Source organism: Moschus berezovskii, chromosome 6, assembly GCF_049115385.1.
Source record: "Moschus berezovskii isolate FMDL1 chromosome 6, NW_MosBer_1.0, whole genome shotgun sequence".
Classification (NCBI taxonomy): Eukaryota; Metazoa; Chordata; class Mammalia; order Artiodactyla; family Moschidae; genus Moschus; species Moschus berezovskii.
The window spans coordinates 110577608-110603192 of NC_142465.1; the positions used below are offsets into that span (position 1 = coordinate 110577608).

General features: G+C 52.0%; 2 protein-coding genes and 1 non-coding gene across 12 annotated transcripts in view; 1 reads left to right on the plus strand and 2 right to left on the minus strand.

Annotated features, from left to right (window-relative positions):
• TEAD4 (TEA domain transcription factor 4) overlaps positions 1–15915 on the minus strand; it is a 68710-nt gene extending 52795 nt beyond the window's left edge. For 2 of the 4 annotated variants that reach the window (XM_055394278.2, XM_055394277.2), the window contains exon 1: positions 15630–15915. In XM_055394278.2, the coding sequence (XP_055250253.2) occupies positions 15630–15900 (271 nt within the window). In that variant the 5' untranslated portion in view covers positions 15901–15915. Of the gene's footprint in view, positions 1–15039; positions 15155–15629 lie in introns of all 4 variants that reach the window. The other 2 variants (XM_088837415.1, XM_055394279.2) reach the window with 2 other exon arrangements.
• TRNAQ-CUG (transfer RNA glutamine (anticodon CUG)) lies at positions 5988–6060 on the plus strand. Its single transcript has one exon. It is a non-coding gene; the product is annotated as a tRNA-Gln (tRNA).
• A 7788-nt stretch (positions 15916–23703) lies between the features above and the next one.
• Positions 23704–25585, minus strand: part of TULP3 (TUB like protein 3) — a 28590-nt gene continuing 26708 nt past the window's right edge. For all 7 annotated transcript variants that reach the window (XM_088837416.1, XM_055395723.2, XM_055395724.2 and 4 more), the window contains one exon: positions 23704–25556. In XM_088837416.1, the coding sequence (XP_088693542.1) occupies positions 25423–25556 (134 nt within the window). In that variant the 3' untranslated portion in view covers positions 23704–25422. The remainder of the gene's footprint in view (positions 25557–25585) is intronic.

The window sequence follows — 25585 nt, forward strand, 5'->3', positions numbered from 1 at the left end:
GAACTAAGACCCCACCAGCCTTGAGGTACAGCCAAAACCAAAATTTTATATATATATATAGATGGTGTATATATATATATATATATATACACACGCACACATTTGGGGAAACTGGGCGGGTGGGGGGATGGTGAGAGGGTTAAGCCTCGCAGCCTTGCATTTATTTCTCCTCTGGGTCCCTCTCAGGATTCTAACATAAAGCAAAAGTCTTGAAAGTACTGGAGGCGAAGGGACTGAACCAACCCACTGGTGTCCCTCTGGGCGCCTGTCCCAGAATCCAGATCTCTCAAGGGATCAAGAGCCTGGAGTCTCTGAAACTCCTCGAGTAGCAATTCCCCAGGCTGGGCTGGAGAGAGCTCCCCAAACAGCCCCCAGCCTCAGGGCGGAGGGTGGGGACTGCAACACTCCAGTGCTCCCCCACCCCCACCCCCGCTTCCCCTGCAGAGTGCAGGGTGGTGCCCAGCAGTCAGGACCCGGGCAGGGGAGGGCCCAGGCTGGGCACCCCTGCAGCACACAGCCCCGCCCAGGGAGGAGGAGCAGGTAGGAGCCCTTGGCGTTGCTGGGAGAGCACCCCAGGACCTACGACATCAGGGAGCCAAGGGTGGGGGCAGAGGGAGCCCAGCCTCAGCTCTGACCACTGTCTGGTCATCCCTGGGCAAGGCCTGCCGAGGGGAAGAGTGAGGACCCTTCATGTGGGCCCCCAGCCCCCAGCACACAGGAGTGGGATGGGCTGGACGGAGCTTGGAGAGAGGCAGGAGGCAGCACCCACACCACCCCGGGTCATTTTCATAGGAATGTCCTGATGTCTCAGAGCCATCCCCCCGACCAGGGTAGAAATTCCGGTGGCCAGAGCCTTCAGACTCCAGGCTGAGGTCACACAACCCAGGACCCACCCTAACCCAGAAACTCACCTGGTGATTCCCTCCTGCACCAGCCACACACCCACCAAGCCCTCGCTCCTGCAGGACCAGCAAAGGCCCCACCTCCATACCAGGATGCATGGTCATCTCGTTCGGAAACGAGACCATGTACGTGGCTGATACCCAGGCTTCACACAAGCATTTGTTGTTCTTGATGGGCTGCCCCAGCCTGGGCACTTCCCCACAGGGAAGTCTAGCACAGCCGGCCAGCGCGGGCACCTAGAGAGATGCCACCGGGGTCTCCTGATCTGAGATAGATGCTGTGCGGGGCAGGCCCTCACAGAAGACCAGGTTCACTTCTCACCTCATCAGGAGGTCTTTCTCTAAGGGACTCCCAACTCCCACTTCACACGATCCCACCTTTGCCCCTAAAGAAAGGTCAAGGTTCAGGACACCAAATTTGTGCACCATACCCACCATCTTCTTCTTTTTCACACTTTATTTTTCCATTTTTATTGTATAATATCTTAGAAGAGTTTATGTTATTTGTTGTTCAGCCGCTAAGTCGTGTCTGATTCTTTGCGATCCCATGGGCTGCAGCACGACAGGCTTCCGTGTCCTTCACTATCTCCCAGAGTTTGCTCAAACTCATGTCCATTGAGTCGGTGATGCCATCCAACCAACTCATCCTCTGCCCTCTTCTCCTGCCCTCAATCTTTCCCAGCATCAGGGTCTTTTCCAACGAGCCGGCTCTTCACATCAGGTGGCCAAAGTATTGGAGCTTCAGTTTCATCATCAGTCCTTCCAGTGAATATTCAGGGTTGATTTCCTTTAGGATTGACTGATTTGATCTCCGTGCAGTCCAAGGGACTTTCAAGAGTCTTCTCTTGAGTTTATAACAGCATACAGATGTATTATTATACGTGTATATGGGCTTCCCTGGTGGCTCAGAGGGGAAAGAATCTGCCTGCCAATGCAGGAGAAGATGAGGGTTCGATCCCTGGGTTGGGAAGATCCCCTGGAGAAGAGCATGGCAACCCACTCCAGTATTCTTGCCTGGAGAATCCCATGGACAGAGGGGCCAGGTGTCGCAAAGAGTTGGACACGACTGAGCAACTAAGCACAGCACACAGCACACATACATGTACATATGTATGAATATGTAATAAACTGGATAGAGGAAATAAAATATTCACTTTATTTTAGGCTGGAAGATCTTTATAGAGTTATGCTGGAAGATCATTTAGTCCTCTTCCAGTTATACCCAATTGTGATTTTTTACTTTTCTGATTATTTAAGAACATTTTCTGACATTTAAGAACGTTGTTTAGGAGCCTCCCTGGTAGTTCAGCTGGTAAAGAATCAGCCTGCAATGTGGGATACCTGGGTTCAATCCCTAGGTTGGAAGATCCCTTGGAGAAGGGTATGGCAACCCACTCCAATATTCTTGCCTGGAGAATCCCCATGGACAGAGGAGCCTGGTGGGCTACAGTCCACGGGGATGCAAAGAGTCAGACACGACTGACTGACTAAGCACACAAGAACATTGCTTACAATAAGACGTCAGGTTGTTAAAAACACATTGGGATGCAATATCTGAGGTAATAATTATCTTAACACAATGACATGCAGTGAGTACTAGAGACTAGGGACAGAAACAGCACTGGAAACTCCATGGATGAGAATGAGATGACAGGGGCTTCCCTGGTGGCCCAGTGGCTAAGGCCCTGTGAGTCCAGTGCAGGGGGCCTGGGTTCAATCCCTGGCCAGGGAACTAGATCCCACATACCCTAACTACAGACCCCATATGCTGTGGGGCAACTAAGCCCGAGAGCCACAACTATCAAGCCTGTGCTTAGAGTCCGTATTCAGTGACAAGAGAAGCCTCTGCGATGAGAAGCTCACACACCGCAAGTGGAGAGTAGCCCCTGCTCGTGGAAACTAGAGAAGGTCTGCGCAAGAAGGAAGACCCAGAGTGGCCAAAAATAAATAAATACATACAAATTTTTTAAAGATCGAAAATAATAAACTTATAAATAAATACATAATACATATAATAAATACATATAAATAATAAACTTATAAAAGAAAAAAGAATGAGATGATAAAGCAGTATTATTCCTGATAGTTAATCACCATATTCTCAAATAACAGGGCTGGCTTTTTTTTTTTTTTTTTTGCTTTCTTACACATATCTCTTTTTTTACTGGAGTATAAGTGGTTCAGTAGTAAAGAATCTGTTTGCCAATGCAGGAGACACAGGAGATCCAGGTTCAATCCCTGGGTCAGAAAGATCCCTTGGAGAAGGAAATGGCAACCCACTCCAGTACTCTTGCCTGGAGAATCCCAGGGACAGAGGAGCCTGGTGGGCTACAGTCTGTGGGCTCACAAAGAGTCGGACACAATGGGGTGACCGAGCACACACAGTTGCTTTACAGTGCAGCGTTAGTTTCTGCCGTACAGAAAAGAGAATCGACCCACCAGCTTCTTTTGGAAATTTTCTCCTTAAGCGAGTTTTCCAAAATTCTATAAATCAGACGTCTGAGAAGGGACTTGTAACCAGAATATTAAAGACAAAACAATCAACAGAAAGAAAAAATAGGCAAAAGATTTGGACAGACATTTCCCCAAGGGAACTGTATGAATGGCAAGTAACTACCTGAAAGGATGCTCCACAGGGTAGTCAACAAGGAAATGTAAATTAAAACCGTGACCTCGGTGAGAGTCTACTACACACCTCGGGGGATGGCGCAAACAAGCCAGAGGGAAACGTGACGACACCGCAGGCTACTACAGATACTGCGATGGAGCACCGCCACTCCGCTGGGAGGAATGCAAGACGCGACATGTGGGAAAACAGTTCGGCAGCTTCTTTTTTAAGATGTTTTTTTGATGTGGATCTCTCTTTTTTTTTTTTTAAGTCTTTACTGAATTTGTTAACAATATTGCTTCTGTTTTATGTTGTTTTTGGCCACGAGGCATGTAGGATCTTGGCTCCTCGACCAGGGATTGAAACCATCCTCCTTATATGGAAGCATAAAGTCTTAACCACTGGACTACCAGGGAGGTCCCTTGGCAGTTTCTTACACCATTAAACACACATGCACGGTGTGACCCAGCAGTCCCACTCTAGGTATTTATCCAAAAGAAATGGAGGCCTGTGTTCACAAGAAAACCAACACGTCAGTGATGATAGCAGCTTACACAATCAACAAAGGCTGGAAACACCCCAAGTCCTTCAACCAGCCAGCGGCCAAGCACACCGTGGGATGTTGTATAGGGAGGTCCTTACGCCTCGGTAACTTCTGACCCACACGCCACCTGGTCGAAGGGAGGGCCCTAAAGAGTGAAGGCCACAGAGCCCAAAGCTCCGTGCCGTGTGATTCCACAGCAGGACAGGACCACAGGAATGAGAGGAGATTGGGGAGGGCGGAGTGGGTGAGGGGCGATAGGGCTGCAGTATCGAGCAGTTGCCTGGGGAGATGGACAGTCACGGACCCTGATTACGGTGGCCACCACCCAACTCTGAGCATCCGTCAAAGTCCATAGGACTAAGACTCCCTGGTGATCCAGTGGCTAAGACTCAGCACTCCCAGTGCTGGGGACCCCCGTTCAATCCCTCGTCAGGGAACTGGATCCCATGTTCTGCAGGCCGGATGGAAGATCGAAGATCCCATATGGCACAACTAAGGTCCAGTAGAGCCAAATAAATTCAAAAAGAAAGAAAAAAAGCCCACAGGACTGACACATCACAGGAGTAAACTCTACTGCAAGTTGACAAGTAAACTTTTAACAAGTCCTCCTTCTCTGCCCAGAGGCCCCCAAATCGACCCCGTCGTAAAGCCCAGTGATCTCCCCCCACCTCCCCTCCCACTGTCTCAGGACCACAGCCCCACAATCACTGCTGCTTCTGTCTCCTCACAGATGCTTCTCCCACTCGCTTCCTCCCTCCCTCTCTCCTTCTCTCTGTCCCTCTTACACACACCCGCACACACAGCTGTCAAATACCCATCCTTCAAAGCCAGCCCCAGTACCTCCTCCTCCATGAAGCCTTCCCTGGCTGCTCCCTCTCCGAGTGGGAATGAATCCTCTTCCCTGGGCACCGCCTCAGCACTGATATGTGCTTCTCCGTTGCCCTCCTTGGCGCACCCCCACAGGCTCTCAGTGTTTGCCACTCAGGGTGTCTCCCCTGCCTGATGGGACACTCCTCGAGCACAGAGACCAGAACCTTCCAGGTTCCCCCCACCACACCTGGCCCAGCACCCAGCACACAGTGGGTGCTCTGTGACCACTGTGGCTTGGCCAAGGGCAGATGCAACCAGGGGGTTGGGGGTTGATGCCAAGACAGAGAGCTGGCACTGCTGGCGCTGGCGGAGCCCCAGGGTGAGTATTGGAAGCCACTCATCCTGTCTCCCTTCTCCAGCACAAGCAGCAGGACTACCAAGCGCTGGAAGCAAGCCCGCCTGCCATCCCAACTCGAGGTCCTGCCATGTACAGCGGAGCATCCTCGCCACGCAGCGGAGCTCTGAGCCCCAAGCAGACAGACACCCAGGACACACCTCTTGAGGTCTGGACCCTGCCTTGTCCTGCCCTGCCCTGCCCTGCCCTGTCCTGTCCTGTTGTCAGGGTGCTGACATTTCTCTCCCATGAGGCGGCCCTCTTTGCAGCAACTGTGGATCAGCCCATCTGATCTGAACCCATTTTACTCTGTAGAACTATGGGGCTGCCCAGGGAGCACAGGGTCCCTCTACAACAGGGCTTTTCCAAGTTCATCATCACCTGCCCCTCTAGCCTGTCCAGGAGTTAAGGACCAGTTACAGGACATTTATTTGATAAGTACTTTATACAAAGTTTCTGGAGAAGGAAAGGGCAACCCAATGCAGTATTCTTGCCTAGAGAATTCCATGGACAGAGGAGCCTGGCAGGCTACACAGTCCATGGGGTTGCAAAGAGTCGGACATGACCTAACAACTTTCACTTTCACTTTTATACAAAGTTTTATACATGCCAGGCCAAAAAAACCAAGCACTCGACAAACATTGCCTAATTCAATCTTCACATCAACCATATGGGCTTGGCACTATTATTATCATTGCCCCCATTCATAAGAGGGGGAAATAAGAGACTTCCCTGGTGGTCCAGTGGTTAGGACTCTGTGCTTCTGCTGCACAGGGCACAGGTTCAATCCCTGATCAGGGAGCAAAGATACTGCATGCTGCTGCTGCTGCTAAGTCGCTTCAGTCGTGTCCGACTCTGTGTGACCCCATAGACGGCAGTCGACCAGGCTCCTCCGTCCCTGGGATTCTCCAGGCAAGAACACTGGAGTGGGTTGCCATTTCCTTCTCCAATGTGTGAAAGTGAAAAGTGAAAGTGAAGTCGCTCAGTCGTGTCCGACTAGTAGCGACCCCATGCAGCCCACCAGGCTCCTCTGTCCATGCAATTTTCTAGGCAAGAGTACTGAAGTGGCTTGCCATTGCCTTCTCCAGCACGCTGCTAGGCAAGGCCAAAAAAAAAAAAGTGGAAAACAAGACACACTGAAGTCTGAAAACTTGCCCCAGGCCACATCGCTGATGAAAAGCAGAAAGAGCAGGCCAGCTGTGAACCTATACGGTCCAAAACAGTGGCCACGGTCACATGCGGCTGCCGGGCACTTGAAAAGTGGCTGGGCGACAGAGACGTGCTAATGAGTGTAAAACACAGGCCAGATCTCCAACCCTTTGTATGAGGAGCAACGCAAACAATCTCATTATATTGTTTTACGATTGAGTATACAGTAAGCGGTAGTATTTCAGACACAGTAGCTTAATAATATATTATTAATACTCATTTGGTCAGTTTTTTTTTGCTTCTTTAACGTGGCTCCCAAGTAACGTACAACTTCACATTCCCATCACACGGCATGGCTCTGCAGTCTGCTCGCGGCCACTACCCCATGCCAGGGCATCTTCCCCAGCCCCAGCCTCAGGGGCAGCCTGCCCCTGACACCTGTCCGCTCAGCTTTCACAGGGTGAGGGGGGCCATGCAGTGCCACCACCTCTCCCTCCTCGGACACTGCCCTTCCCACCCACATTTCTCAGCCTCTCCTCCGGCATTACCTCCCTCTAGCAGGATAGATTTTCCAGAAAGTCCAAGTGGGAAATATGTGCCCACCCTACTGGTGGAGAAACTGAGGCCAGGACCACATGATGGAGGCAAGATCCCAGAGGTCATTGATGCTATCTCCCAGCCAGAGCAGAGACCTTCTGTGAAGCATCCCGAACACATTCTTCATAGAAATAGAAACTGGATGCAGTTCCGCCTGGTCCTCCCTCCTCAAATGGACCGCAGATCAAATGGAGGGGTCTGCTGCACCCGAAAAGAGGGCTGCCTCCTGGGAGAGAAGTGCCAGCAGCCACCCTTGCTCCATCCTCAGCTAAGACAGCCACAGCTCAGTGCTCCCTAGGTCTGGTGTGTCCACCCTCCAAAACTAGAAGAGGCTCCCAGTATGGCCAGAGCACCTCAATGGACTCAGCCCTCCTGACGCAGGCCCCTCCCACACCACTGGCTCCACAGCGGAAAGCCAGATGGACCTGGGTACTCCAACCCCACACTAATCTCCGTGTAACTTCTCCCTCCTCTGTAACCTAAGTTATCTAAGTCACTTCAGTAGTGTCCAACTCTGCGACCTCATGGACTGTAGCCTGCCAGGCCCCTCTGTCCATGGGATTCCCCAGGGAAGAACACTGGAGTGGGTTGCCATTCTTTTCTCCAGGGGATCTTCCTGACCCCGGGATCTAACCCACATCTCCTGCATTAGCAGGCGGGTTCTTTACTACTGAGCCACCTGGGAAGCCTCCTCTGTAAAGTAGAGGCTAAAAAAACAACACAAAGCCTATGTCACAGAGCCACTACAAAGATTAAATGAGAGATTTTGAGAGAGATGCTTAGAATACTGCCTGGCATTCAGTAGGCACTTAATAAATGCTCATTTCCCTTCCCCTTCCTTCATCAACCAAAAACCTCAAGATTTTTCACCTCACAAGAATTGACAGCAAGTTCCTGTTCTATATAATTGATGTTCTGAACTTAAACGCATGATTTTACAAGTAAACTTTTTAGATTTCATCTTCAGATAGGCAAACACGCTAGATGTTAAGCAATTTTGAATTGGTTAAACATTGAAGACAGCTTTTAAAAGTCCAGTAGTGAAGTGAAGTGAAAGTCACTCAGTCGTGTCCGACTCTTTGCGACCCCATGGACTATACAGTCCATGGAATTCTCCAGGCCAGAATACTGGAGTGGGTAGCCTTTTTCTTCTCCAGGGGATCTTCCCAACCCAGGGATTGAACCCAGGTCTCCCGCATTGCAGGCAGATTCTTTACCAGCTGAGCCAGTCCAGTAGGGCACAGTTAAATAAATTGTCATATGGTACAATATTGTTTGGGGCTTCCCAGCTGGTCCTAGTAGTAAAGAACCCACCTGCCAACACAGGAGACTCAGGTTCGATCCCTGGGTCGGGAAGACTCCCTGAAGAAGGGAATGGCTACCCACTCCAGGATTCTTGCCTGGAGAATCCCAGGGACAGAGGAGCCTGGTGGGCTACAGTTCAGAGGGTCGCAAAGAGTTGGACACGACTTAGCGACTGATCACATAGTATTCAGCAGCTTTAAAAAAAAATAAAGTATAATTGCAATTATGCTAAAATATACAGATTTGCATGAACACAAATTTGGAGGGACACGTACCAAAATACCAACGGTACTCATCCCTAAGTTGTGGTCCTAGGTACTATTTTATTTTCTCCTTTATGTATTTATTTTCCTGGTGTTCTATAATGAGCATGTATTTATTTTAACTGAAAAAAATTTTTTTTTATTTCAGAGTTCTGCTTAACCTCAGCCTCCTAGCCAGTTGAGATGATTCTGAATCCTGGTTCTGTCATCCTATGTGCCTGTTATCCTGAACACCCACAGAACTGATAAGAGGACAAAGTCAAAAAAAAAAAAAAAGAGCCCTGTGACACATCACTAGAGACCTCACCCCAGGGTGACATGAGGTCGTACCAGGACCCAGGGCGATCTTTCAGTCAGCTCCAAATCCTTCTGACCACTCTTATCAGCCAGAACACACTCAATTCTCTTGAACCCAAGAAAATCCTACACCCAAATTAGATTCTTTTCCCATGACTTGGTGAGTGAACACACGCTAGCTGCTAGCTTCCTCAAATTCATTTCTGAAACCCATCCTAGACCAAATGTTCAAACATCTGACCTGGAATTTGGCAAAGGATCCATGAGAAGCGCATCGACTAGTCTTGCCCTCTGTGTGTGTGTTAGTCGCTCAGTTGTGTCCAACTCTTTGCAACCCCATGGACTGTAGCCCGCCAGGCTCCTCTGTCCATGAGATTCTCCAGGCAATAATACTGGAGTGGGTTGCCACTTCCTCCTCCGGGGATCTTTCCAACCCAAGGATAGAATCTGTGTCTCCTGCACTGGCAGGCAGATTCTTTACCGTTTGAGCTACCTGGGAAGCCTTGCCCCCTGGAAGCGTTGAACCAGGACAACATGGGTTGCTCTGCCATGCTCACCTCCTCCCACTGGTCAGGGCTCCTCCCAGAGCCCAGAGGCTTCTTTCAGGTCCCCAGAACCTGATCTGTGAGTACTGGCCACCTGAACTGAGGAGAAGCAAGTGGCCTGACTCACTTCTCCCGAAGCCACCTTAGCTCTCTCCCAGGTCGGCTTTGCTCTTACAAAGATGAAGGCAAGATAAGGGTGCTTCATCTCCCAGAACATTCCGCCACCTGCTCTGGGTAGGATCTCCCTCTGCCTTTCCTGGTTGGAATAATCCCTCTCTGACGTCCAGCTGACCCAGACCGGTTGCCTCCCCACCCAGACCTCTGCCCACTGCCCAGTCAACGATTACTCAAGGCTCAACGCCAAGATGGCCATCAGCCAGGAAGAAACAAGACTGGCCTTTTATCCCAGCCAGGCCCATTCACGCAGACATCCCATCCAGGGAGCTGGCAGGAAGGGAGGACCATGGTTCTGGTGGGAGTGAGCCCGGCTGGCGGACCCCAGGGACACCTCTGCTGAAAAGACACTGAGCAGGAGGTTCAGCCAGAGGGGGTTTCAGCGGCCCAGGTCTCTGAGTCAACAGCCCCTGCAGAGGAGAGGCCCACCCTGTGTGTCAGCGGCCCGCCCCAGTGCCCTCTGCCCTGCCCCCAACACCCTGCCTTTCCTCCCGGCCGGATGTGTGTCCCCTCCCCCACGACAGTCACCCAGCCTCAGCACAGCTCCATTTCCTGCCCCTGGTGACTTCTCTGAAGTCCATTGTTCCCATGAAGTTTGGGTCAAAGGAAGCCGAGTCCCACCCATGGGGGCCCGCCCACCATGGGGCCCGCCCACCCTCAGCAGGACGCACAGCAGGGAGTCGGGCCTATCCCCCTGATGGGCAAAAGGTCAGAAAGTGTGGGCACCCTGAGGAGAAGGGGGCTGCAGTTCCAGTGGAAATGTTCCCAAAGGGCCAGTTGCAACAGCTGAGGCTCCGGGACCACACCTGGCAGGAGCTGGCTGTTGTTCAGTCGCCAAGTTGTGTCCGACTCTTTGTGACCCCAGGAACTGCAGCACGCCAGGATTCCCTGTCCTTTACCAGCTCTCAAACTCATGTCCATGGAGTCGATGATGCTAACTAACCCCCTTCATGGATCACAGCCTTGCTGTGGCAAAGGGGCTTATGTAACTCAATGAAGCTATGGGTCATGCCATACAGGGCCACCTAAAAGAGTTTTGACAAACAGTGGTCCACTGGAGGACGGAATGGCAAACCACTCCAGTGTTCTGAGAACACCATGGACGTGAATAGTATGAGAGGAAGTGGCTGGAATCTCCTTGCTGTCCACATGGCGAAACCAGACACGTAGGAAGAACTGTCATTTCAGGAGAGGTCAAGGCAAAGCTGGAATGAGATCCTAGGGCTGGAGGCTGCGCCAGCGACACAGTGTTGCCCCCACGTCCACCTGGGCCCCGAACTGGTCACACCGCCCGGAGGGGGGGCCGACAGCAGCTGTTCAGCTACAATTTCAGAGCCTGAAAGGGAGCTGTGGTCCCAGCCCCTGCCAGCAACAGGTCACGGGGGGCAAAGGCAGGCAGGCCACCCGGGCCCAACCTCGGCGGCAGGAAGGCCACCACGTCGTCCACCACCGCCCTTTGTGACAGTCACCCGTACAAGACTGGGACAGAAGTCCAAGCCGGCTGTGCTCTGCATCCCAAGAGACCTGGAAGGACAGGGACACTTCTCACCCGGCTAAGTGACCAGCAGACCCAGGAGGAGAAAGGCGGGTGCATTTTAAAGACCTCTTGAGGGAACTCCCTGGCAGTCCAGTGATTTAGATCCTGAGCTTCCACTGCAGGGAACACGGGTTTGATCCCTGGTCAGGGAACTAAGATCCCACATGCCACCATTGCGGCAAAATAGGAAAAAAAGAAAAGACCTCCTGAAGTCCCTGCCCCTTTCCAGAGGTCATTCTCAGGTTCCACGGTTCCTAAGGGAGTATTTCTGCCCAAACAAGCTTATCTGAGCCACAAGATGGGAGACACCCCCAGGCGGACTGCTCCAGACGCCACACCTGTTAGACCAAGGTGGCCGGTGGTCTGGGCATTGCCACCCACAGAGCAGGAGAGAGAAGGCATCAGAATGGACCAGCGTGGAGCTCTAGTCCTAGCTCTGCCACTCACCAGCCGTGAGACCTTAAGCAAGTTATGGTCCCACCAGGGCCTCAGTTGCTCATCTTTATGTTTATTATTTTCTTAATTTTTATTTAAGTATAGTTGGAGAAGGAAATGGTAACCCACTCCAGTATTCTTGCCTGGAGAATCCCATGGACGGAGAAGCCGGGTAGGCTACAGTCCACGGGGTCTCAAAGAGTCGGACACGACTGAGCGACGGAACGGAACGGAACGGATAGTTGGTTTACAACATGATTTACAATGTTGTACCAGTTTCAGGTGTATAGCAAAATGATTCAAATATATATACCAAATATATATAAATGTTTTAGATTCTTTTCCATTATAATTTATTACAAGATATTGAGGAGAGTTCCCTTTGCTGCAGGAAGCACTTGTTCATCTATTTTATACATGGCGGAGCCTGGTGGGTTGCCGTCTATGGGGTCACACAGAGTCGGACATGACTGAAGTGACTTAGCAGCAGCAGCAGAGTGTATCTACTAATCTTAAATTCCTAATTTATCCCTCCCCAACTCATTTCCCCTTTGGTGACCATAAGTTTGCTTTCTATGTCTGTGAGTCTAATTCTGCTTTGTAAAAAAGTTTTTTTCTACCATTTTTTTTTAGATTCCATGTGCAAGTGGTATCGTACAGTATTTATCTTTGTCTGACACACTTCATTCAGTATAAAAATGTCTAGGTTCATCCATGTTGCTGCAAATGGCATTATTTCATACTTTATACTTTTTATGGCCAAGAACTATTCCATTGTGTATATATACCACATCTTCTTTATCCACTGATCCATATATGGACATTTAAGTTGCTTCCATGTCTTGACTATTGTAAATAGTGCTGCTATGAACATAGGGGTACATGTGTCTTTTCCAGTTACAGTTTTCTCCGGATATGTGCCCAGGAGTGAGACAGCCAGATCATATACTAACTCTATTTTTAGTTTTTTTAAGGAATCTCTATACTCTTCTCCATAGTGAGTGCTTCCCATCTTTAATACGAGGGGGTTCGGTGCTGACGTTAGAGTTCTTTAATGTTTAGCAAGTTCACCCTGGGTCAAGGCAAAACTGGAATCTGAACATGGAGACCCTGTGCTGTTCAGTGACAAAGCCCAAACCCCACCTCAACCTGGGCCACTAGCTACCCCAGTTCCTAGCCCGAGATAGGAAACCTGTAGGGTTCAGCGTACAGTAAGCACTCGATCCATTTTGCTAAATAATCATGAATGACAGGGCAGGGTTTAGCAAAGGTGTTCAAGAAACTTCCTGCATAGAGGCGTTCTGTGGTGAAATAGGGTTAGGAAACACTGGCTGCTCCTGCACTGTGCAAGTTGCTCTGCAAACACTGAATTTTCACCACAAAAACTTCCTGGATAGATGTTAATTACCCCTCCCACATTACTCACCAGGAAACTGAGCCCAAAGCCTTAAAGGTAGTAACTGTCAGGATTTATACCCTGCTATGTCTGACCCCAAACCTGAGTCCTTTCTACTACATCTATAGACCAGACACCCTCGAAGCCCCACCCACACACCTGGCCAGAGCAGGTGAAGGAGGAGGCGGCTCCCAGCAGAATATCTGCGTCCTCAGGGTGGATGGAGGACCAGTGGGAGTCCCTACCCCTGAGGGCATCTCGGCCCTTCCTTGCAAGAAGCCCTGACCATTGTGCCCACAGCATCTTGTCATGGGATGAAGAGATAACTCAAGGATCAGTCTGTGGTCCCCACCCTCCTCACATGCTGTCCGTCTCAAACTTCAGCCCATCTCCTGGCACTGGGGCTCTCACCCCACCCAGTTCCACCCTCTGAAATGTTTCCAGTGGTAAAACTCCAAAGGGAGAGAAAACAAAAAGCATAGCAGAAAGAAACAGATAAGGAAACAGCTATCCAGAAGGGCCCCCACACAGGTCAACCCAGTGAATCAGAGGCAGCCTTCCCCCTAGGAGGGCAAGAAAACATTCTCACTACATCCCGGTGCCTGGTGGTCCAGTCAGTCATCAAGAATGAGGGTCCTTCTATTTGACTCCCAGGCGGCTGGGTGCAAGGAGAGCTGGACCAGTAGTTCAATTTTCTCCTGTCCTTGGGGCCAACTTTAAAAGCACTGTCTAGACAAATACTATATGATATCACTCACATGTGGAACCTAAAAAATACAACAAACTAGTGAATATAATATAGGACTCACACATATAGAGAGGCGACTATTGGTTTCCAGTGGGGGAATGGGGGGTGGAAGGAGCAAGCTAGGGGTGGGGGAAGGGCAGGTACAAACTACTGAGTGTCAGACAGGTACAAACTCAAGAATGTATTGTACAACACAGGGAGAATAGCCAGTATTTTGTTGTAACTGCAAATGGAAAGTAACTTTTACAAACTGTATTTTTTAAAAAACTTTAATTAAAAAAATAAAAGCACTGCCTACACGAATCTCAAGATGCAAAATGAGCTCTTTCTGGGAGGAGGGTGTCCAACCCCTCCCACAAACATGCCCAAGTCTCACTATCAACAACCCACCCCATCACCGAAAGGCAAGAATCTCAGCTTCCCTAAACTTTCTACCAACCTGCTTCCTAAACTCTTCCAGGCAAGAACAAAACCGACCTCCCCAGAAAGACAGCTGCATGCGAGAGGCAGGTGTGCACGGCTTCCCTCCAGCTCTGCGGGCCCAGGGCGAATGAAGCCTGGGAACCACACAGCCCCACAGCACAGACACCACCAGAGACTCGGTGTTCTGCCCCCGCTCCTGCAGGGAGGGAGGACCGTCCCGCCCAGGAACAACATCCTCACGGGGGAAACACACACTGAGAGACGTGGCATCTCGCTAGTCCTCCAGGACACTCAGCTTACAGACAAACAGCACTTTCCTTGGGTGGAAAGGCGCCCCCGTTCAACACAAACAAACATGCGTCCTGGAAGGTAGGTGAGTCACCGGTGAGCAGGTATCACCCTCAGACGTCCGGAGGTAAGGACTCACACAGTCACACGCCACGTGAACTCATCACTGACCTGCCAGGTCTGGCCCCGAACCCGGTCTCCCCTCGACACACAAGGGCACGGAGGCGCGAGGCCCGCGGGAAACGTTCGCTTCGGCCTGTGGAGCTCCGCTCCGCTCCCCAGACTCACTGGCCTCCAGCATGGAACGCACCACGCTTCTCAAGCCCTGGGATATGGGGACCTTTGGCGGAGGTCCTCTCCGCTCTCGCAAAGCCTCGGCCCTTGAAATCGCCAGGACACCCTCTCCAAGCCCGAGAGGCGCCCGGCAGAAGAGAGGCGCGGGCGCTGGGTCTCTTTTCGGCCGCCGGCGACCTGGGCTCGGCCTCCGGTCTTTTCGGCTCCGCGCGCTCCCCTTACCCCTGGCCCTCGCGCCCACCCCAGCCTCGCGGTTCGCGCGACTCCACGTGCCCGGCTCGCCCCCAAGTCCGATCCCGGGTGAGAGCTCCTCCCGCGCCGCCGTCTTACCGGTCCCAGGGTGCGGGGAGGTGGGCGGGTACGCGGAGCCAGCCCCGCGGAGTCCGCCGCGGCGCCGCTCTTCCAGCCGCGGCTCCGCTGAGGTCCGGCGAGGCGGGCGAGGGCGCTGCAGAGACAACGCGGGGTCAGCGAGCGGAGACCCGGGCTCCGGCCCCGGGCCGCCCGGCTGGGCGGGGATGAAGGCCGATCGCGGGACGGAGCCGACTCCGCGCGGGCCCAAACCCAGCTCGCCGCGCCCGGCGCGCGGTACTCGGTGTCCGGTGCGCGGTGTCCAGCGCGCGGTGGCCGGTGCGCGGTGTCCAGCGCGCGGTGGCCGGTGCGCGGAGCGGGGCGGAGCAGAGGGAGGAGTTTTCCCAGAAGGGGACTGACGGGAAAGCACGGGCGATCCCTATTCCTGGCGGGGTGAGTCAACGGGAGAGGAAGGGAGCTGGGGGAACAGAGCGCGCGCGGGAGGGCGGAAGGGAGGGAAGCGGGAGAGCGGAGACGGGAGAGGGGGACGGCGGGCCCGGCGCGCAGGTCCGAGGCGGGAAGGAAAGAGCGCCCGCGGCGCGGCCGACGGGCGCGGCGGCCGGGCCACTCACCTGGGGGACGCGGCAGCGCGGCGGAGCCGGGAGCTGCGGGTTCTCCCCGCCCCCGGCCTGGGGTTTGAAAGGAGGGAGCCTGGAATGCGCGGAATGAGGGCTGGAATGAGATGCGCGCGGTCGAGGGCGGGAGCTGGAGGGAGTGGCGGCCCGGCCCCGGGCCCTCGGGGAGGAGACTCAGACGCGGGGAGGGGCCGCGGGCTGGGCGGGCCGGGGGCGGCCGCGGGGACCCTCGGCTGTGACCTCGGCATCCGGCTCCGGCCGGGGCCATCGCCCGGCACACGTGCTTCCCCTTTGATCTCGGCCCCGACTCTCCTCCTCCTCCCGGGCCCGGGTTCCCGCCCCTCCCGGCCAGTCCCCCGCTCTCTGCCGAGGCCGGAACCTTTCCTCCCGACCCTGCGGGCCGGGCTCTGGCCTCGCGCCCGGCCTCCTGCTCGCCTCTCCCTCCGCGCCGGCCCCGAAAGGCCGGGCCAGGGCGGGCGTCCAGCGCGCGGGCAGCTGCGCCCTTCTTCCCTGCGGCGCCCACCTACCTGGGACCCCGGTCCGGGGCCCAGGACGCAGGAGCTCCGCGCGCCCACAGGTGCCCTCCCCGCCGGGTCCTTCGGCCGCTCCCCTCCTCCCGGCGCCGGCCTGCATCGCGGTCACCGCCGCGAGCCGCGCACGAGGGGAAGGGTGACGGGAGTGTGGCGTGGCCGGAGACGCGTCTAACCCTGACCCCGCGTCTGTCACTCGCCCACCGGACACTGTGGAACAGCGAAGGATGAGACCTCAGCACCTGCCCTCTCAGAGCCTATCATTGAGCTGGGAAGACTCGGTCTATTGTGGAGCATCGCCAGAAAGTGGGGAGTCTGCGTCTTAAATATGCCAGGGTGGGTTTAGTGATTGGGTCTGTTTTTTGGTGTTTTGGTTTTTTGTGTTTTGTTTTTGCTTTTAAGTCTTCAGAAGATACCGGCTTGACACAGGGTGCAATCAGACCTCAGTCACCATTCTTGCTGGGAGGTCGAAACCAGAGGACTTTTATCTTTTTCCAAAACTCAGGTCCAGCCTCCCTGGAGCCTTATTGCTTAACCCTGTGCTGTAGTGGGTGTCCAGATCTTACCTCCCTTACCAAACAGAAACTTCCTTAGAGACAGACTAACTGTCCGATTTATCTTCTCTTTCACCCAGCTCCAGCTTGGTGCCTGGGATAGATATGTGTATAATAAATATTAAGTTAAAAGTGAAAAAACAGAAAGCTACTGCCACAGAAGATCTTGAAAAGAAAGTGCTACAGATGTTGAAGTTACTTCCAAGAGAGATGTTCCAATGGTGTGTATTTTTAATAATTCTGTTTCTTTCATTTTGGCTGTGCTGGCTCCACTGCATGGGCTTTTCTCTCCTAACTGCGAGCGGGGCTGCTCTCTAGCTGCAGTGTGGAGGCTTCTCGTTGCAGTGGCTTCCCTTGTTGCGGAGCACAGGTTCTAGGGCTCAGTAATCGTGGCTCCCGGACTCTAGAGCACAGGCTCAGTATTTGTGGCACACGGGCTTAGTTGCTTCTTGGCATGTGGGATTTTCCCAGATCAGGGATGGAACCCCTGTCTCCTGCGTTGATAGGCAAACTCTTTACCACTGAACCACAGGTAAGCCCCCATGGTGTTTTGAGCATCACAGCATCACTGACAAAGTATCAAGTGTCTTAAGGTGGAGACTTTGGAGGAAGCAGGTCTGTCTCATTTGCATGTAAATGATGGTCTGTTTGTTAACTACTACAACACATCAGGGCTTGGTCACAGCTCCTCCACATGAGACATGTCTACAGCTCAGGACAACAGGCAGGCACTCAGTGAGGCACAAGTGGTAAGCACTGGCTTCTTAGTATAATAACCATAATAACCATTTGTTGAGTGACTGTGATCTTTGAGCCCCATAGAGGAACCCAAGGGAAGGCTCAGGAAATCCAAGTCATAGAGGTGACTTGTGCGGAGAGTCGGATACGACTGAGCGACTGAACTGAACTGAACTGAACTGTGACCTAGATCTTGAAGGATAAATGAGAGCTTGCTGAATTGAGTCTGGAAGACTCAGGAAGGCTGGTGGTCTGTACTTGGGTGCGGGGTGGGGGGGGGGAGGGGGGGGAAGTGCAGGGAGACGGTGGGGGGAGGAGGGAGGAGCTTAGGAAAAGTCTGGTAAAAGGGAGTGGCTGCAGAACAGAAGGCAGGGAGGATGGATTGCAACAGCAGTGTCTACTGTGTTGTTTGGTATTGTTTCCATTCCTTTAATTTTTTTAAATTTTAAAATTTTTTTTCTTAATTTTTAAAGCTTTTTCAACCCATATTATCTGTGCTCAGTTGTTGCGGTTGTATCTGACTCTTTGAGATCCTATGGACTGAAGCCCACCAGGCTTCTCTGTCCACGGGATTCTCTAGACAAGAATACTGGAGTGCATTGCCATGCCCTCCTCCAGGGGATCTTCCCAACCCAGGGATTGAACTCATGTCTCCTGGGTCTCCTGCATTGCAGGCAGATTCTTTACCGTTGAGCCACTGTGTTAATAAATTTTTTTCTAACCCATATTCTGGTCAGAGTTAAATTATCCATGTGATACTGTGTTAAACAAACTCAGCCACACCCATGTGATAGTATTCTTTTAATAAGATTTTTTAAAATAAACCTGACAAACATTCTTGATATAATAAGTGGAAAAGTGGATTTTAAAAAAAAAATAGTGTATATAGGATGATCCTGGGTTTTTTAAAATTTTTTATTTTATATTGGAGTATAGCTGATTTACAGTGTTATGTCCTGTGTTTGAAAAATAAATTGAAAGGTATTTTCGAGTGATTATCTCTGACAGGTTGAAGATTAAGGGGCTTTCTTTGTCATTTTGTTATTATTTATAACAAACGTACTTCTTTTATAATGGGGGGGTAATGCGTGAGATGTGACTGGAACTGTATGTCTAAGTGAAAAAAAGTGAATGTGAAAGTCACTCTGTCTTGTCGCGACTCTTTGCAACCCCGTGAACTGTATGTAGCCTACTAGGCTCCTCTGTCCATGGGATTCTCCAGGCAGGAATACTAGAGTGGGCTGCCATTCCCTTCTCCAGAGGATCTTCCTGACCCAGGGATCGAACCTGGGTCTCCTGCATTGGGAATGTGGAGTCTTAGCCACTTTTTCATATGTCTAACCTTACCCTAATTTTTCCATATCTTAAAAAAAAAACAAAACCATGACTGAATTTAATAGCCTAATATGAAGCTGACCAGGGCAGAATCAAGAGAAGATTATTGCCTAGTCTTTAGGTCAGAGGAAGATGCCCCTAAAGCATGCCCCCTCACCTCGGCTTAAAAGTAGGATGCTGCTGACTTGGTGCTGGAGTGTGAGCGCTGTGACTCTGGGTCCTTTGCTTTTTTAAAAGTGTTTAGTTATTCATCTGCGCCCAGGCTTAGGTGCAGCACACAGATCTTTAGTTGTGGCATGTAGGATCCAGTTCTCTGATCAGGGGTCGAACCTGGGCCCCCTGCATTGGGAGCAGGGAGTCTTAGCCACTGGAGTCCCAGCGCAGTCCCCAGCCACTATCCTGTATTTCCTTTTGCTTTTTTTCCTTAAGAAGACTCTTCACTCCATACCATCTCAACTACATCGTGTATTAAAGGGCAAAACAGTCCAACTTTTATCAAAGCTGCAGGCTTTCTTTTCCTCTATAGAATAAAAGCAGTCTGTAATTTGAAAAGCATGGTATTAGTCCTGTTATCTCTTCATCAAAGAGAAATGTGGACACACTAGACTCCAGGTCTACCATGGAGGGGACCGTATGTGCCACGAGCTGACTGTGCTTCCTCCCCCCACCCCCAACCCCCAATCCATCTGTTGACGTCTTAATCCTCAGTACATCAGTATGGGACTGGATATGGAGACATCTTTAAAGAGGTGATTAAGTTAGAACGAGGTCTTTAGCTTGGCCGATCAGGGCCCTTCCTAATCTTCTTTGTAAGAAGAGATTAGGATGAAGATTTCTCACAGAGGACAGACCACGTGAGGACATGGAGAGGATCCATCTCTAAGCCACGGAGAGGGGCCTCAGGAGAAACCACGCCTGCCTACACCTTGACCTTGAACTTGCATCCTCCACAACCGTGAGGGATAAATTTCTGTGTAAGCCACCCCATCTGTGGTACTGTTACAGCAGCCCATGCAAACAAATGTGGTATCCAGATTGAAACAAGACGCTTGGTTTCTGGAGCCCAGAGCTGAAGCTTTCTCCACACAGTTCTTCAGAAATTTCTCTGAGGGTCCCAGAGCATCGTTAGGATCCAATATTTGGGAACTTCCTGGAAAAAAACTCAGAAGGGAGGAAGGGCTTCCTCCAGCCTTACTGTTAAGAGTTTCATTTTCAGTGACTCTGATATTTTGAAAAGGAAAGGCAACAGAAGTCACGTATTATGTGGCTACTGGGGAGTTTGAACAATAAGTTCAGCCGAGACTAATTATGACCCTGGGGACACTTAGGAGTCTGAACCTCAGTCTCCTGTCACTCGGGTTTCCATCCCACAATGACTGAGCATGGATAAGGTCCTTGGCGCTGTACCAGGTAGGCACAAATGATGAACAGATGTCACAGCCCTGCCCTGCAAGCCGCTGACATTCTACTGGGGGAGCTGGACAAGCACCACTTCCACTGGGGGGACACCTGGTGAGAAGAGGTTACATTTTTGGAACCTGTGGTTGAAATTTCTGTGGACCCACATTCTCCAGCAGAACATTCTAGAATGATGAAGTGTTCTTTATCCACACTGTCCAGTATGGTAGGCACGAGCCACATATGGCTACTGAGCCCTTGAAATGTAACTGTGACCAAGTGAAGTCGCTCAGTCGTGTCTGACTCTTTGCGACCCCATGGACTGTAGCTTACCAGGTTCCTCCATCCATGGGATTTTCCAGGCAAGAGTACTGGAGTGGGTTACCATTTCCTTCTCCAGGAGATCTTCCCAACCCAGGAATTGAACCCAGGTCTCCCGCATTGTAGGCAGATGCTTTACCATCTGAGCCATCAGGGACTGACCAAAGGCAAAATCAGGACTCATTTCTACGGGCATTCTTCTATCTTACCCTGATTAAGTCCGCACTAGGCATGCATCAGCACCCTAGAAATTCCATCTAGACCCATTCTTCAAAGCTTGATCTAAGTCCCAGCCCCCTCTGCCTCTCACCCTTCTTTCCTCTCAGAGCATCCTTCCTTCCTGACTTCCCTGCCCCCAGACTATGGAAGAAAGGGAACTACTGATTATTCTTGGAGTCTCTGAAAATCACAAGGGACAGAATCTAGGTGAATAATACTTAACCAGATGTTAAAACCCCGAGGTTTGAGAACCACTAGATTACACCACCATGTGTAATAAAAAGTTGGAACAGACCAGGAAAGTCCCACTTCCGCCCTGGCCCCCACCAGCTCTGCCCTCCACGTGGCTCACTCTTCTTGCGCCCGGGCTCCTGGGTCTCAGCTTGGCCCCATGCATGGGAGAGTGGGCCTGACAGACAGAAGGACTCGGCAGAGCCAGAGAAGACCACAGAGGCCTACTTCATGCTTGAAATATTTCAGAAACTTGCGTTAATCTCAGGGCGTTTTGGTTTTTTTTTGGCATGGGCTGTTCCTTCAAGCAGGAGAAAGTGAAAGTGTTAGTCCCTCAGTTGTCTTCAACTCTTTGCGACCCCATGGACTGTAGCCTGCCAGGCTCCTCTGTCCATGGAATTTTCCAGGTAAGAATACTGAGGGAGGGGTACAGAGTCAGGAAGGCTACATAAGTTCAGGCCTGAGACCACAATAGGAATGTTTAGCTCCCTAGTGAAATCATGCTGTTTTCCGTTCCTTGGGCCATAGTCTCTGGAAACCTTTATGAGCATTTATAAACCATTTTGTGTAACTGTATGGCTAAAAAAAAAAAAAAGTAAATTGATGCATTATTCCATTTGTAAAAAGACACTAGTAAAAATGATAACATTGATATCTGCCTAGGCATTTGGTGCCGGAGCCCAGGCGTTCTGCCTGGAGTCCGTCCACTGTCTACCCTCCAGAAACACTACTGTCCCCAGAGCTTCTAGAGTCGTGTTGATGCCGGAGCTGAGTGCCTAGTGAGCACAGGACAATAAATAGGGTCTGGGCCTTGGAATCTGCGCTCCTCACGACCGCACTTGTAACATGCCCCCTGGGTCAGCAGGTGGTGCTAGGGAGCCGCCCATGGTTTAGGGAGGTGCTGTTGCTCAGACTCTTTGCAGCCCCCTGGACTGAACCCACCAGGCTACTTTGTCCATGGTTGCCATTTCCTACTCCAGGGCATCTTCCCGACCCAGGGATGGAGGGATGGAACCCATGTCTCCTGAACTGGCAGGTGGATTCTTTACCACTAGCACCACCTGGGAAGCCCGGTGGCTTAGGAGAGCTTGCCTGAAAACTTCACAGACAGTTCCCCACACCCCCACACTGGGTTTGTGCAGAGGGGAAGGGCCGTGAGACTTGTAGAGCACACACTAAGACAGCTAGCTGACAGAGCGGGGGGAAAAGGGCAAAACTAGCCCACGTGCCATTGGCCAAGAAATGTGTGAGGCCACCCCAAGCAAAGGGGAGCTGGAGGCTGAGGGGGTCAGTTCTCAACATCCATGGGTTTTCTCCGGGAACAGTTGTGGCCAGCGGTTGGGAAGCGGCTTCCTCAGTTGCAGGGTCATGCCCTCCCCAGGTGTGCTCGCCCGAGTCCAGTCTCCCCTCCCCAGGTTTCTCCAGCTACAAACAGAGGAACAGCCAACAGCAGCTGTGCAGGGAGAGAACCAGAGCACAAGGCTGAAAACACGCTGTGGGGTCTTGGGTGACTGTGGGTGTGGGCAGGGAGGACTGGGTTCACCCGAGGACAGGAGATCCTGGGTTAATAACTCTAACCCCTCAATCTACAGGAGAGGCAAATCCCAGGCAGAAGAGTCAGAACCCAGGGACTCTGCCTGATTTGACCGTCACTTTATTTCTGTACCCATGATGCCATCTAAAGGCAGTGAACTGATGCTTGTTCATTTCTTTCTCTCACCTACTAACCTTCCACTCAAAAACAGCCTTGTGTAGAGGGACGGGATGGGGTGGGAGGTGGGAAGTTCAAATGAGAGTGAACATATATATACCTATGGCTGATTCATGCTGATGAATATGACGGAAACCAACATGATATTGTAAAGAAATTATCCTTCAATTTAAATTTTAAAGAGCCTTTTGCAGGCTTGTTCAGATGTTTGAAAATCACTTGCTGGTATCTTTCATATCAATGACCACTAATATTATTCTTGGCTACTGAAAAGTGTACAAAACTGGGTCACAAATAACCTGTCCGGCAAAAGTCAAGTGAAATAGAAAACCCAAGCTGTACACATCAGACTAACCCCAGCCCTCACTGTGATTTGACTCTTCCCGCTTCTTCCACGGGACTCATCCTGTGACCCTAAGAGCGAGAAGGCCTTGCCAGGACTTGTGAACATACTCCCTTTAACTTGTCTATAGAAGGAAGCCTTAAATGTGACCAGAGAGCTGAGAGAGAGAGTCCCTTCATTCTGTTTTTTTCTGCTGGCAAATCAGGAAGGTGACCCAGGAGGCTGATGGGTACCCTCTGGGCCCCCTCAGTCTCAGCCCCATCATCTGCCCTCTGGGCCCCTCAGTCTCAGCCCCGTCATCTGCCCTCTGGGCCCCTCAGTCTCCTCGGTCTCAGCCCCATCATCTGCCCTCTGGGCCCCTCAGTCTCAGCCCCGTCATCTGCCCTCTGGGCCCCTCGGTCTCAGCCCCATCATCTGCCCTCTGGGCCCCTCAGTCTCAGCCCCATCATCTGCCCTCTGCGCCCCTCGGTCTCAGCCCCATCGCCCATCCAGGAAACAAACGCCCAGTATTGTGCATGTGATGAGTCCTCAGACCCCTGCTCTCCTGTGATGGAAACTCACAATGAGACTCACTTGGCTTCAAAGAACTGACTAGTTCACGGCTGCCTAGCAATGAATCTATCACGACAGATGTGATGGAAGTAGCCATGCGAGGGATGGGGGGTCTAAAAGAAAGGCAACACTCACATTTTTATAGAAATCAATTTTTATTTCTGTAGCGTACAAAAAGTATAAATATGTAAAACTGATCACCTGCACACTTGAGCAGGAAGGACAGGAGGCCGGGGTGTGTCTGTGCCAGAGTGGGGGCAGGAAGCAGGTCAGATCAGCCGCCCCCCAGGTCCCTCCCCAGACACTTCATATCCCCCACTGGAGGCAAGCGAGCAGCCTCAGGAGAGGCAGCGGGGGGAGGGCACCTGAGGACCGAGGCACTTGAGGGACGCAGCCTGAGATGACAGCCGGGTCAGGACAGGGCAGTGGTTGCGCCGGTGGGGTGAGCCATGGGTCAGCTCACCCCAGCCTCTTTCCTTCCACTGCTGTTCGATGTGGAGCAGGGACAGGAAGCAGGGACAGAAAGGACGTCCACAGAAGGAGCAACAGAGGCTGCCGCCCAACCCCAGGCTGGCAGACAGGACTGAGGGTGACTGACGCCAACGCGGAGCTCACGGCGCTCCTGAGCCTCAGGACGCGGGTGCCCGAGCAGGCTGTAAACCGGCAGCAGAGCCATGCGATTTGTTGGGAGAGACTAATAATCTGAACAACATAGCAGAACGCTTACAATCTGCGAGTAGAAGCGACAGGACGTGACCTGGCTTGGGGAGCGAGGCCTTGGGGCTGACGACACTTGCGTTGAGAAGAGAGGCCTCAGTGTCCTCACCCTGAATGGTGACAATGGCAGGTTTACACACACACACGGTTCTCTCCCTCCCATGGGGCGGCAGGTGTGTCTGCACTAACGGCTCCACGGTAACTCATCGAGGGAGGTGCTCGGGGCTGAGAATGGTGAAGGCCACATCAAAGCCTCTCAGTCATGACCTGACCAGGTCAGGTCCCCTCTGAGTCCACGCTTCCAGCCTAAACCACGATTAAGACAATTTGTAGATTTCTCACATCACTGATCACAAATCAGGCCACAGCCACCCTGAGACAGGAGTCAGTCGGCCAGGCTTGAGGGAAGAGGGGACAGTGATCAGGTGACTCCTGAGCCTTCGAGTGGAGCAGCTAGCTCTGGAGAATGGGCGCCACACTCCCCCACCCCACCCCACCCACTGACAAAAGACAGCAGGGGGCGAGCACTTCTCCCGGGGCCCCTCCCCCATGTGTGAGGCAGGTAATGGGTGGACCTGGAATGACCACTGATGGTAAATGATACTCTGCAAACCACTGTGGGCATGACACAGGAAAGGCTAAGTCGCAGTGGACAAGGCCTCAGCTCCGATCTGCACTCCTGGAGGCAGTCGTCCCCCAGGTGCTCTCGTGACCACAGGCCCATTATGGAAGACCCTGGAAACTGGGGACAGTCACATCTCCATGGATGAACAGGCCATTTTCACAGAAAGTCTGCAGACCTGGAGACTGAAGGTCACTGAGGGAACGATCCCTCTCTGAGAAGGTCTGCAGGAAAGGGAAGTCAAGCTGATTCTGGCTGCGAATTTCTAAGAATGAGACTGACGGCTGGGCGATAACGTCAGATCACTTCTGTGCTCTGCAAAACCTCTCACCCGAGTTGAGCCATGATCCCTGACCAGGGCTGTGCAATCAGGGGGTGGGGGTGTACAAACATATATGTGCACGCGCACATATGTGAATCCACACACATTACACACACACTTCCAGGGACCACTCCACAGGGGCAGCTTGTCACTCTGGGTGTGCTGGGGCGAGAGCGCTCTGCTCCAGCCGCTCGGCATCACTCACAGGCCAGCTTGCTGTCGAAGCTGGAGAGCCCAATGGCAAAGGCCTGGAGCGCGCAGAGTGGGTAGTTGTAGTCCAGCGTGAACACGTCGTCGGCCACGCGTCCAAACTGCATGACTATGTAGTCAGCTGGAAGCAGAGGGCAGGCACGTCAGCGA